Consider the following 13135-nt stretch of genomic DNA (forward strand, 5'->3'; position numbering starts at 1 on the left):
TTAGTTTTGGGCTATAAACTCAACACAATATATTGTGAATGATTTACTCATAATGTTACCAATATTATGCGATATCCACTGACCATTCGAAAGTGGCGATTTCTTTTCGGTACAGTGAAATAGGAAATGCAATGTGGGCGGCGGGGGCCAGGATATGAATAGGATATTGAAACTAAACTAACATAACGTACAAAAAGCCGCCTAGTGACGTCACGGCGAGAGATGCGGCTACTGATGTGCATGCATTACCTGGGGCGCGCCGCCGGCCGCGGATATTAAAGCCAAATATTGGAGCCACCACATTATTCGATAGTGTTTTGGGCCGGTGATTTCAATCATCATAGCGGCCACTATCAAACATATATCGGCCGCGCTCCGCCAAGCGTGATTTTTGCCCGTGTAAATACAACTGTGTGCGACCGTGTGAAACGTGGACCACTCGTTTTTGCGGACTTAAATCGGTGTAATTGATGTTATAACGTAATTTACGGATTAAGTGCTCCGTCCGGTTTGATGTTGTATATGTGTGTTAATCTGCTAAACACCAAGCTAAATGAAGGCTCGATATAAGACAAGTTTGCAAGCTAAAAACGAGCTTTTCCGTATTCTAGCGTACACGCCGCGCTAGCTCGATAGCTTATAAAACAAATGGTATCGACAGTCTCACACATAATTTCTCCCATCAGCTAATGGGAGATGCTTGTCAACAACCCTTATAATGGGTAAATGGTGGGAGTAACCTAGGGTATTTACGGGTGAAATCACAAATTTCAAACACTTTAGCACGGTAATTGTATACAGCTTGAGGCTTGTACCATTTTGTTTAGAGTTAAAAGGACCATAACACTCTAAATTTTAATCCAACTCGTTCCGCTTTTGCGGAAGTGCGAGTATTTTGTTATAGGGGGGCCAAAAACGGAGATTTCCATCCAAAACTCAAACTCAAAATTTTTTAGGGAAACAGTACTTACGTATAGAGGGAAAGAGTAAAAAGCCCTAGAGAACTTAACATGCATCTCACCGGATTTCTTTGCAAATTATATCGTAACACTTACTCAAAGTGTGGTCACATTAGGTTGTGTACAAGCGTCAAGTTGGATTAATCTTGTCGATATCGAAGGAATTAGTAGAAGTCGTACGCTCAGAGAAACTGGCTTTTATACTTGCAGAGTGAACTCGCTGTGTAACCGAGCTGTAATCGACATTAGTTAACTTATAACAGGACTCCAGTAAAAATAAAGTAATTTTAGATGTACGTTTTAACAGCCGGACAAGATAAGATCTACACTCCCTAAGAGTGTCCCTTTACGACAGAGGAGAAAAATATGACTCAGCTTTGGGGACCAGGCTGGGAAGGGGGTAAGGGAACATCTTACTATTCCCAATACTCTGTAGTAAATTTAAAATCAACATCCTTGGTGTTCACACTGTTGAGCGAAACACGAGTACAATATTCGGCGCCGGATAAAACCAGAGACAAGGATTATGTTTGTGTACCAACTAGATGCTGTAATATTGGTCCTTGTGCTTGATATCCGTTGTTTTTTTTTTTCATTGTGGCTTATACAGGGTGTTCAGAAAAGGTGGGGACATATTTTACCTAGTGATTCCTTGGGTGAAAATAAAAATAAAATTAAAATTATGTAAAATGGGGCAAATCTGACTATCTTCTGCCTTAATTCTACCCCATTTTACAACTAAAAAACCGTAATACTTTTTAGCTATTTCTTATTCGTTCTATTTGATAGGGAATTAAAAATGCTAAATAAAAGTGTTCTAGAGGTTTTTTTCATAAAATCAATCGTTTTTGAGTAATTTAAGTTTAAAAAATTAAAATGGCCGCCATTTTTAAATTATAAGTTGAATCTAGTTGAATTTTTTCTAACATGGGTCTCTTTTACCTTAACATACATACAAAGTTTTATAAAGATCAGTTGAAAAAAGTCACAAGATAAAAATTTTTATCTAAAAAATACAAAATTGTGGATATCTGGTTAACGAAGCGATTTTGGAAAGATTGTTATACTTGATTTTCTCTTTATTTTGTCCCAAGGAATCACTAGGTAAAATATGTCCCCACCTTTTTTGAACACCCTGTATAAGTTAGGCGAGATGCCAATATGTATGTAGATCTGACTTCAAGATACTAAATAAGTTCTTTATGATTCATTCGAACACACCAACAATCCATTTGTAATTTGTAGAAAGTAAGTCTAGATTAAAACTATCTCGATCGTAGTTGGATAGTGTTCTGAGCTTCAATGAAATTAGTAATTCTCTACGTTGCGAGGTCTTTGAGTCGTCAGAGCAATGACGTCAAAGGTTCAGCTGTGTGAATTGAATATCAGGAAAAGAAGATCTGAATTTGGGACAGACCGTCTTTGAGATTTCTGGACGGAGTTTCATTATGTCTGAAGAGAAACGTTAACATTATGTCATTAAACGTATGAGTTAGATACCAGTAAAGCAATCGTAGAAGTGTAGGTCAAGGAATAAAACTGTAGATGGTAGATCGATGTGATCTTGAGAAAACCAAATGATGTCTCAAACATTATCTCTACGTCATTGGTATTTTTTGAACGAAGTCCATTAATTTTCTTTCGAGGGGATCGATACTACAATGTAATTTGACAAATCGATGAATGTGTGAACAGCCTAAATGCAACGCACCCGCGGCATGGCGTTATAGTTTTAATTGAACTGTAATTCAGCGGCCGGCGCGGAAATACGAAACCTCGATTGGATGACACCAACACAACAACAAAGATGAAAATTACCAAAATGAAAATGCTAATTGGCCAATGATTGTGTGAGTGATGAATTTCGCAACGGCAATCACTGAACAGGTAAATAAATACACTATACTGTACCGAACTACCCCGTGCTCCTTTATGTAAGCGACAATCGCCGAACAAGTAAATGCATACGCTACACTGTAAAACTCACTACAACATACTGTTTTATGTGTGAGTTTCAAATAAAAAAAGCAAATAAATGCAATTTATTACACTATTCTATACCATATTCATTGATCTGTGCTTAATACTCTGAGCTGTAAAGATAAACACATGATGTTCTCCTGTTAGTTTCTGTCAGAACGGCAGCGCATGTCGCATTCAAGAAATAATCGACAAGAAAATCGTATAACGCTGTCCACTTCAACCGCGAAAAGTAAAACACGAGATAAATAGTTATTCACTGGTTTCGCATTGTTGAGGTTTATTTGAGTTATTATCTGAGGTTTTAGATTCAAACCGTCACCGGCGTCTGTTGTAATTGCAAGGTATGTGTTGAGCTGGCAGCAACCGAAGAAAAAATGATATTTCAAGGCGTCAAAGTATCATGTCTATTAAAAAAAAAAAAAGTAATTGTCCCATGTAAAGTAACATGTAAAGTAAGTACATGTAAAGTAATTGTCTACTATGTCATGCGTGATCTCAACACTTTTTTCCTACCGAGGTAGCAGCAAAACACTTATTATGCAATAACAAAACATCGTGCTTAGATAACCTGTATTATGTCTCACAATCTGTCAATCCCCTGAGAGAGCTGCAAAGAACTTATCAAACAATAATCGTGCTTAGATAACCTGTATTATGCCTCACAATCTGTCAATCCCCTGAGAGAGCTGCAAAGAACTTATCAAACAATTATCGTGCTTAGATAACCTGTATTATGTCTCACAATCTGTCAATCCCCTGAGAGAGCTGCAAAGAACTTATCAAACAATTATCGTGCTTAGATAACCTGTATTATGCCTCACAATCTGTCAATCCCCTGAGAGAGCTGCAAAGAACTTATCAAACAATTATTGTGCTTAGATAACCTGTATTATGTCTCACAATCTGTCAATCCCCTGAGAGAGCTGCAAAGAACTTATCAAACAATTATCGTGCTTAGATAACCTGTATTATGTCTCACAATCTGTCAATCCCCTGAGAGAGCTGCAAAGAACTTATCAAACAATTATCGTGCTTAGATAACCTGTATTATGTCTCACAATCTGTCAATCCCCTGAGAGAGCTGCAAAGAACTTATCAAACAATAATCGTGCTTAGATAACCTGTATTATGCCTCACAATCTGTCAATCCCCTGAGAGAGCTGCAAAGAACTTATCAAACAATTATCGTGCTTAGATAACCTGTATTATGTCTCACAATCTGTCAATCCCCTGAGAGAGCTGCAAAGAACTTATCAAACAATTATCGTGCTTAGATAACCTGTATTATGCCTCACAATCTGTCAATCGCCTGAGAGAGCTGCAAAGAACTTATCAAACAATTATCGTGCTTAGATAACCTGTATTATGTCTCACAATCTGTCAATCCCCTGAGAGAGCTGCAAAGAACTTATCAAACAATTATCGTGCTTAGATAACCTGTATTATGTCTCACAATCTGTCAATCCCCTGAGAGAGCTGCAAAGAACTTATCAAACAATTATCGTGCTTAGATAACCTGTATTATGTCTCACAATCTGTCAATCCCCTGAGAGAGCTGCAAAGAACTTATCAAACAATAATCGTGCTTAGATAATCTGCATTATGTGCAATCTCATAAACGTCTACTGAGAGCATCAAAAGACTCATCAAACGATCGCAACACATCGTGCTTTTAGATTACTTTATCTGCATTCTGCGCTACAGTAGTTCATAACCTTCTTGTGTCCTGAGAAATTAGCTAAAAGCACAGACAATATAATACTTTAATTTTATTCCATTGGTTTATTCCATTGTCTGTGCTAAAAGCGTTTATCTAACTAAACTGTCACATTATAGTGCTTAGATAATTTGCTTTATACCATAGGGTACGATATCTTATAACTTTATTTTACTGATAGAGCAGCAAATTAGTTCCTTATTTATATTTTATTTGCAACAGTCCCAATATCTTGTTCTGCTATTCACTATTTAATTATTATTCTTAAATTTCCTACATGTTGTAGAATTTCTTATCTACCGTGGTGCTGGACACGCAGTACTGTAGATTGAAATCCTCAGTGATTTGACATTGAGTATTTAATATTTGATCGGACCAATAGTTACAGTTGATTGTTACGGTGTTCATTAATATTTACCGTGTGCGATATACAATGTACAGTTGTGACGTGTGTCAGCGATGTCCGGCCGCCAACGCCAACGCCATCAATATCAGATAAGGCTGATTAACGTCGCGCCGCCGCCATTTTAATATCCTGCCACTGATAAGGACCGCATCAGGAAATGTGGCGCAGGATTGAGTTTTTGTCAAGTGGTGCGTACGCGCCGCATGTGTTACCGGTTATGGAAAATGTTGCCGAGGAATTCAATAAAAGAAACACGCGCGCCATCTGTCGAGGGAGGCTTTATTGGCGGGAGTCTCAACCCTCAACCTAAACTTCGACCCTGACTGAGTTCGCTACTTGCAAGGTGAAATGTGATACAACCTTGCGAATGCTATAGAGACTTGGATTTAAATTTATAATCTAAAAATACTCGTTCTAGGAGTATAAGGATAAAATTATATTTGGTGCTTTGAACTATGCCCCGTGGGACAAAAAAACTAGGGAATGATTGGCATTGTTAAGATATTACGCTAATTACACTTTTCATTCATTCATAAAAGTCCCCTCTAGTTTTTCAGTAGACAAGCTTAGTTGTACAGATCATATACAGGGTTAGTAAAAAGTGTGGAGACCCCCTGTTATTTTTTTAACGGCCCATACTAGAAAAACTAAACTCGGCACACCTTTATGGCATGTTATGAAGTACTTTTTGGGCATAACCGTCACTTGGTGTACATCCCCAAAATGGGGGATTTTGGGGGAAACTCAAAAATTTCAAATACAAAGACCTACCGAGTGACCCCTCATTTTGAAGGTCCTGGTAAAAGAAAACCAAAAACGCAAACTAGAGGTATTTATCTCAATCCAGTAAAAAATGGCAGCCAATTGAAATTCTCAGAAATAGAATTTAACTTGCAGCTTTCCAAGTCTGGAGACCCCCTGTAAATTTTGTAGCGGCTCACACTAGGAAAACTGAACTCTACACACCTTTTTGGCATGTTATGAAGTACTTTTTAAGCATAATAGCCACTTGCTTACCAAACCCAAAATGGGGGATTTTGGGGGAAACTCAAAAGTTTTAAATGATAAGCCCCATCAAGTGATCCCTCATTTTGAAGGTCCTGGTAAAAGAAAACTTACAACGCAAACTAGAGGTTTCTATCTCAATCCAGTAAAAAATGGAAGCTGATTGAAATCTTTAGAAATTGGAAATAACTTGCAATTTTATATTCAATTGGCTGCCATATTTTACTGTGTTAAGATAGAGACCTATAGTTTGTGTTGTTAGTTTTCTTTTATTATGGCCTTCAAAATGAGGGGTCACTCGATGGGGCTTATCATTAAAAAATTTTGAGTTTCCCCCAAAATCCCCCATTTTGGGTTTGGGAACTTATGAGAATTTCAATTGGCTGCCATTTTGTACTGAGCTGAGATAGAGACCTCTAGTTTGCGTTGTTGGTTTTCTTTTACCAGGACCTTCGAAATGAGGGGTCACTCGGTAGGTCTTTGTATTTGAATTTTTTTAGTTTCCCCCAAAATCCCCCATTTTGGGTATGTACACCAAGTGACGGTTATGCCCAAAAAGTACTTCATAACATGCCATAATGGTGTGCCGAGTTTAGTTTTTCTAGTATGGGCCGTTAAAAAAATAACAGGGGGTCTCCACACTTTTTACTAACCCTGTATAGAGGTCCTTATAGGAACGAAGGTCGGTTTCTATTCGGTATATAGAGAGCGATTTCATGTCTATAGTCTATATATTAATAGTTATTTCACAAAATAGAGACATTAAAACATAAAACCCATTCTACTTAAAATACGCTCTCTTGATTGTTGAAGATTTTATTAACGAGCTGCAAAGGTGCCATTAATTTTTAACATTTTAAAATTAAATACGTAGTACCATAGATAAAACATACTCCCGTAGTACGTAGTAAAAATTTCCTCCCATGATTTTATAAACTATTTCTACTTTCTCTTAGGATTGGGATGTTTATGTTAAACGGTTTTTGAAGATAGTTTGCATTTCAATTATTTAGAAATAATAACACATTTCATTAATATTTTTATCGTACTATATTCATCAACAGTTTGCACTCAACCAACAAAACTGCGATTAGCTGGAGGTTAAATTAATTTTACTCTGTTCCCAAACAATATTCTTCACCAATCACCATTGTTGTCAGATGTGCGCCGGTATTTCGCGCTGCGGGTGGCCATTGCAGGTACTAGCGTCCTGCCTTGCCGACTTCGTTGTCTCGCTCACCACTAGATCGCAGCGCTGTAGAGTACGCCAAAAAAGTGTTGTTAATTAGACAAAATCTATTTAAAAAACTTAAATTATGTGTTTATCACAATGTTTACTCTTTTTTGTTTGCCGAAAATATTAAGTTTTTAAGAAAATATATAATTTCACCGTTTTCTAAAAACGAATTATTGATCAAACTTGACGTGAAATGTTTGGTTCTCACACCGATTTTAGTGTTCGCGTTATACGACCTCCTCTATCTTGACCCTTGTTCTCTCACCATCCTTGTCTGGGGAGCGAACTGCCCGAGGAACGTAAGTGAGGGTACGTTTGCTGAAACCAAACAATTAAATCCCGCATCCCACCCTTCGGGGAGGAGTTGCAATTTTTGAAGCCTCCCTTACTTTACAGGGGGGCACCAAATAAAGCATTTGACACTCTTCAACTTGGGCCGATTTCGATAATGGTAATATCGGTATCGGATTTTTACAAAACAAATGCGTTTCGAGTCTTAGTAATTCTGTTTTTCTTCCTTGGGAGTACAGTATACATCTCTTTTAACTCCCTGTGGAAATTTAATTCAGCTGAAGTTGATGACCTCAGCTATTCATTATATTCACTGGTCAACAGCGTTTTCAACAATCGGTTGTATTCATTGTTTTCATTTGATTATAGGGCATTGTAGCCGACGGGATTTAAATTTGTTTACGTTTAGCTTTGACTATTAACACAACTAGACATTCCATCCCCATGTTAAATTTGTAGCCAGATTTTTGTTTTATCAAAATCGTCGTAGTTTATGTGAGCCACCTGCAGATTGCACTGATCTAAATTATAGCTTAGTATAGAATAAATAATTTTCCAAGTTTGATCAAAATATATCCATAAACAAGCAAAACTACAATAGTTTACTTTATTCATAAAAATAACATGCGAATTTTAACTTTAAAATTTTTGAATTTTCTCCATAGCCAATAACTGTAAAAAAACAGTTGAATATATTAAATTATTTATTTCATTAGCTCTTTATGAGTAATAGGGAAACGGTAGGTTTTGGGGTCAAAATAAGAAAAAAAATTTAACCCCATAAAACTCCCACAAAACCCCGTTCTCATGGTAATACTCCCCGCTCACATTTAAGATATTCACTTGCCAACCCACCGATTCTTATCTTTTTATCCCTTTGTGATGAATTCTGGTAGGAATATAGCATCGATGTATATAACCTAACATTATATAGGTTAGGTTCTAATTATATAACACTAGCAGAGTACCCGTCCTTAGTCTGGGGTTGATGTATGTTTAAATGTTGCATTTTGAAATCTGAAATGAAAAACAGTGTAAAATAAGATTCAATTCCAATAAATTTACCTATCAAAAACTGTTAACTTACTAATTACATAAAAAACATTTTCAAACAATAAAAAACTCAAAGCTTTTACTTACAGTACTTTTAAATGATCAAATCAAACATAGACAAACAATAATTTACCACATCTGGTTAATATTATGGTTTGAATGAAAAGAAACATATATGATCTTGCTTCTAAAAAGCATTGCTCACTTAGCATTGATTATAAAAAATCTCATTATATACTATGTGAACAAACAAAAACATTAACACTCTTACTACTAAAACAAACAGAAATATACTTAGCCCTACTATTTATAGCTCCTACTATTCATGCACCAAAGGTAAGTGCATATACAACTTAGTTTTTTATTGTTGTTTTTAAATTGAAATATTTGTATCAGCTTAGAATATGGAAATTTAACGTCATTCAAACAATGTTTATGTTGAGGGTAGGTTAAGCTAAGAGGAACTTGGTTGAAAATATACATATAATGACCATGAAACGCTCGTAAAAAGTTATTCATTATTAGAATAGAATGTTAAATCTACAGAAAGTGTCAAAAATTATAATATAGATAGGTAGTAGCTACCTCTGGATTAGAAAACATCATAACTAATCTATGGGTAGTAATATGAAATTATGATTTTAAAAATTTGTAAAAACTCAAATGGTGAGAACAATACTTCTCTCAAAATGGCAAAAATATACAATTAATTATCTCCTTTGAGAAAAAGTTTCAATTTTTAAGGTGTGTGCCCTACTCTAAACACATGTTAATTCTTCAAAAATTTTAAAATGATTAAAGTAAATGTGAACTTTATAATTTCACTATTTTTTACTCCAAAATCTTTCAATACACATTAGCGAAATTTTTTATAATTAATTAAGTTTAGATACAGCAACAGATATACAATCTCACTTTTTTCATAAAATCAATAATCAATGAACCATAAAATATAAGAATAAATAAACATGTCACATGATTGTAGAGAATATTATATGCCTATTTATAAACCAGCTGTGGAATTGTGAATTAATGTGGTTTGACAGATCAGCTTTTTTACATTTGGGTGGCATAGCAAATTGCAAACATTGTATGTGCTCTCATGGCAGCCATGGAGACCAATCAATATTTACTTTTAAATTCCTCACCTCAGAACTTTTAAAGTCAAAGGGTCAAAGCCCACGTTCAGTATCGAAGTGTGAATAGTCCTATAAAGGTCCTTGGTATGGTAGCTATATTTTTGTATAATTTAAGCCCAGTCAGTTCAGTAGTTAATGCGCCTATTAGTAACAAACATACAGACAGACACCACTAGATTTTTAAGTAATAGTATATATTAAGTTATTATATTATGTTATGTATATTATGTTGTTATACAGGGTTATTACAAATGATGTTCATGATTTCATACATACATGAAATATAGTTTTATTTGTTATAGAAAGAAATAAAATGGTTACAACTTTTGAAAAACTCAAAAAGTTTTGATACAGATACACAGAACTGTAAATGCTCGATACGGAAACCCCTTGTGGTACGACAGATGTCAATAATGTAGTCAAGCTCTTGCTAGACTTTGAAAAGTGTGTCTAGGTCTATTGTTTCGATAGCTTTGGTAATTCGTTGCTGGATCTCAAGTATGCTTGATAATGGTGATGTGTACGCCTTATCTTTGATGTATCCCCACAAGAAAAAAATCAAGGGGTGATATCCGGAGATCTTGTAGGCCAGTTCAGGGGTGTGTCATTATTCGGACCACCGAGCTCGTTCCATATCTCAGGCAGCACATTGTTAAGTTCAACCCTACTACAGGTAACATTAAAATGCAGCCACTTCTCTTAAATTTCAAGTGACACTTGCCAATATAGTGGTTACTAGGAGGATAATCGTTAAACCTGGTTCTTAAGTGTCGTTGCACACTAATAACAGATTGGTTAATGTAATATTGCAACTGGCAAAAAGCTTTCCTGCCTTCAAATTCAGCCATTACACAACACTTACAACAATTGACTTGACAAACAGCTGATATGCACCCAAACCAATGTAAATAAAACTTTATGAGTTTTTCTTTCCAATGGTACCAATTAAAATAGTCTTGAAACAAATTAACCCAGTAATATTTATAATCAAAATCAGGAACATCATTTGTAATAACCCTGTATTATATAACATTATATAGGTTAAGTAGAATTATATTAGGTTAGGTACGTCGATGGAATATAGAGGGACTTCGAGGTGGAAATTACAAGAATAAGGATCCAAGTTCTTCTTGTATGTTGAAGAACTTTTGGTCTATCAACAGATATTACGTCGGGAAGGTCTCGTAGGAGTTTGTAAAAAAATGGGGCTTTAAAAAAGTCAAAAAGTATTAATACAATTATTAATACTTTCAATCTTATATACTGGCAAATTTAGGCAAATAACGAAATAAAACTTGTTAATAGTTGGTTATATTAAGTTATATTCCATCATTAATACCAGTTATTTGTGTAACTATTCATTCCTAACCATCCTGATTATCGTAGTGGAAGCTATTTTAAACACACATTAAAACTACCACTTTATGACATATGATATTTTACAATTCCAGAAGTTCTAAACAAACATAATATGCTAACTCAGCTGATTAGTTTAAAAAAAAATACTGTTCATTTTAAGACAGTACAACGGGTACAACTTCTTCCTCTATGATACTAATCTTGATATACTGTGAATTTACCAAATAAATTGTCCAGGTTTACAACGTTTGAATTTGATTTATGTCTCGTCTCTATATCATTAACAGCAAAGGAGTACATCACCTTCCCAATAGTTTTCTTTATATTACCTTTCCGCCAAGCAATTTTATTATTTTTCATAATTTCCCTTGTCCTTGTGAAAACATCACCTGCTTTGACCTCTCTTATTCTTCCATTGCATGATATGCGTCCTTGTTGGGCTGTGCGGGGAAAGGTCCAACGAAGATTCCAATGAAGGTCTCAACACATCCAGTGTTCTTCCAAACATCATTCCACCGGATTTTTGTTGTGATCGATGTCGTGTTTTCCGGTGAGATGAGAGAATCTTGAGACGTTTTTCTTTTAATTTTCCCTTTGTATCCTTTTCTTAAGTGTCTTTAAACTTCTTGAACATAGCGTTTTGCCTGGCCATAGCTCTGTAAATTATAGTTCTCAATGGTTCTATGAATGATTCAATTCAGTTTTAAATAATTACTTAACTCTTCTGATTTTAATTTCGAATCTTTGTCGCTCATCAATGTTTAGGGTAGGCCGCATCGTGAAAAAACCTTCCAAAAACTCGATGGTTTTCTTGGATGTTGCTTTGAGTCATTGGGGAGACTTCCAACCAGTTAGAGAATGAGTCCACAACAAGTTAAATGTATTGATTCGAGACAGATCCTAGGGAAATCTACGTGTACTCTTTTCCACTTTGCATTTTCTGGTTCCCATGGATGCCACACCTTTGCAGGATTCTTTTGATTTCTTTGGCATGTGGTTAGGATATAGTGTCTTTGTCTACAGTATTTGTGATGATGTTCCAGGGCCGTGGTGGAGGTACTGCTCTCTGCAGGTATGGACGTCAACGTCCGCACGGCCGCGGGGTCCGCGCTACACGAGGCCGCTCTCTGTGGCAAGACCGAAGTCGTCAGGACGCTGCTGGAACACGGCGTCGACCTCGGCATCCGCGACGAACAACGAAACACTGTCACTGATTTGCTCAAACAATTCCCCACCCATGTCGTCCAAGACATCATCACCATTATATCAAGTAAGTTGGTTTTGTTCATAGTTCGCATGCTTATCATAACTTTTCTTGTGGGCAATCTATTTTGCTTGCCTATACTTGTTATGTTAGACTTGTGCCATCGTACAACTACATATGTTGATGTCGGTTCTTGCAGGGTTCAGGGCGGTCCACGGTGACCAGTCTCTACCGCCCATCCCTGTACCGTCTCTAGGCAGTCCCTACGAGAATGTCAGAGTTCCTCCCAGCCACTCGCCCACACAGTGGGATCGTCGGGTCTCCGCCTCGTCGGCGATATCGATGTAAGCATCTCCAGGCCATCTGTTCTGTATTGTAAAAAATATTGCAAAACAATATAGTTTTAGTTTGAATGAATGTTCATTTCGGACGATCTTTGTTGAACAGGGTAAAAAAACAATGGTAAATTCCATTGAAAGTGTATTAACAATTGAGTCACATCGACACAATATAATGTAGTGTAATTATTGTTGCACAATAGGATGTCTATCTCGCACTCACTAGTTTTATATGCTATTACATTATTGTGCATGATTAATTGTTTCTGGACAACGGGTTTATTAAAAGGCGCTCAACACACGATTCGAACCACAAGATTTAATCCAGCCGGTTCGTTAGAGGCGCGGCTAATTTTTAGCGGACAAATGTTGTCTTTCTCGGGTCGGGGCGGATTCAAAGAATACATTATTAGCGACGGGGCGGCGCGCTCGGGCAAAGTTTGC

The 13135-nt window shown here is 36.3% G+C and overlaps 1 protein-coding gene and 1 non-coding gene across 2 annotated transcripts in view; both read left to right on the forward strand.

Moving 5' to 3' along the window:
• The window catches only part of LOC128987000 (ankyrin repeat and SAM domain-containing protein 1A-like), a 140059-nt gene that overhangs the window by 57898 nt on the left and 69026 nt on the right, over positions 1-13135 (forward strand). Inside the window, exons 6-7 of the mRNA XM_054407642.1 lie at positions 12193-12419; positions 12553-12697. Of these exons, the coding sequence (XP_054263617.1) occupies positions 12193-12419; positions 12553-12697 (372 nt within the window). The remainder of the gene's footprint in view (positions 1-12192; positions 12420-12552; positions 12698-13135) is intronic.
• LOC128988230 (U4atac minor spliceosomal RNA) lies at positions 7571-7688 on the forward strand. The gene has a single exon (XR_008490354.1). It is a non-coding gene; the product is annotated as a U4atac minor spliceosomal RNA (small nuclear RNA).

This window comes from Macrosteles quadrilineatus, unplaced genomic scaffold (genome assembly GCF_028750875.1).
Source record: "Macrosteles quadrilineatus isolate MER2022 unplaced genomic scaffold, UCM_ALF_1.0 Scaffold_2__2_contigs__length_208266976, whole genome shotgun sequence".
In the NCBI taxonomy this organism is placed as follows: domain Eukaryota; kingdom Metazoa; phylum Arthropoda; class Insecta; order Hemiptera; family Cicadellidae; genus Macrosteles; species Macrosteles quadrilineatus.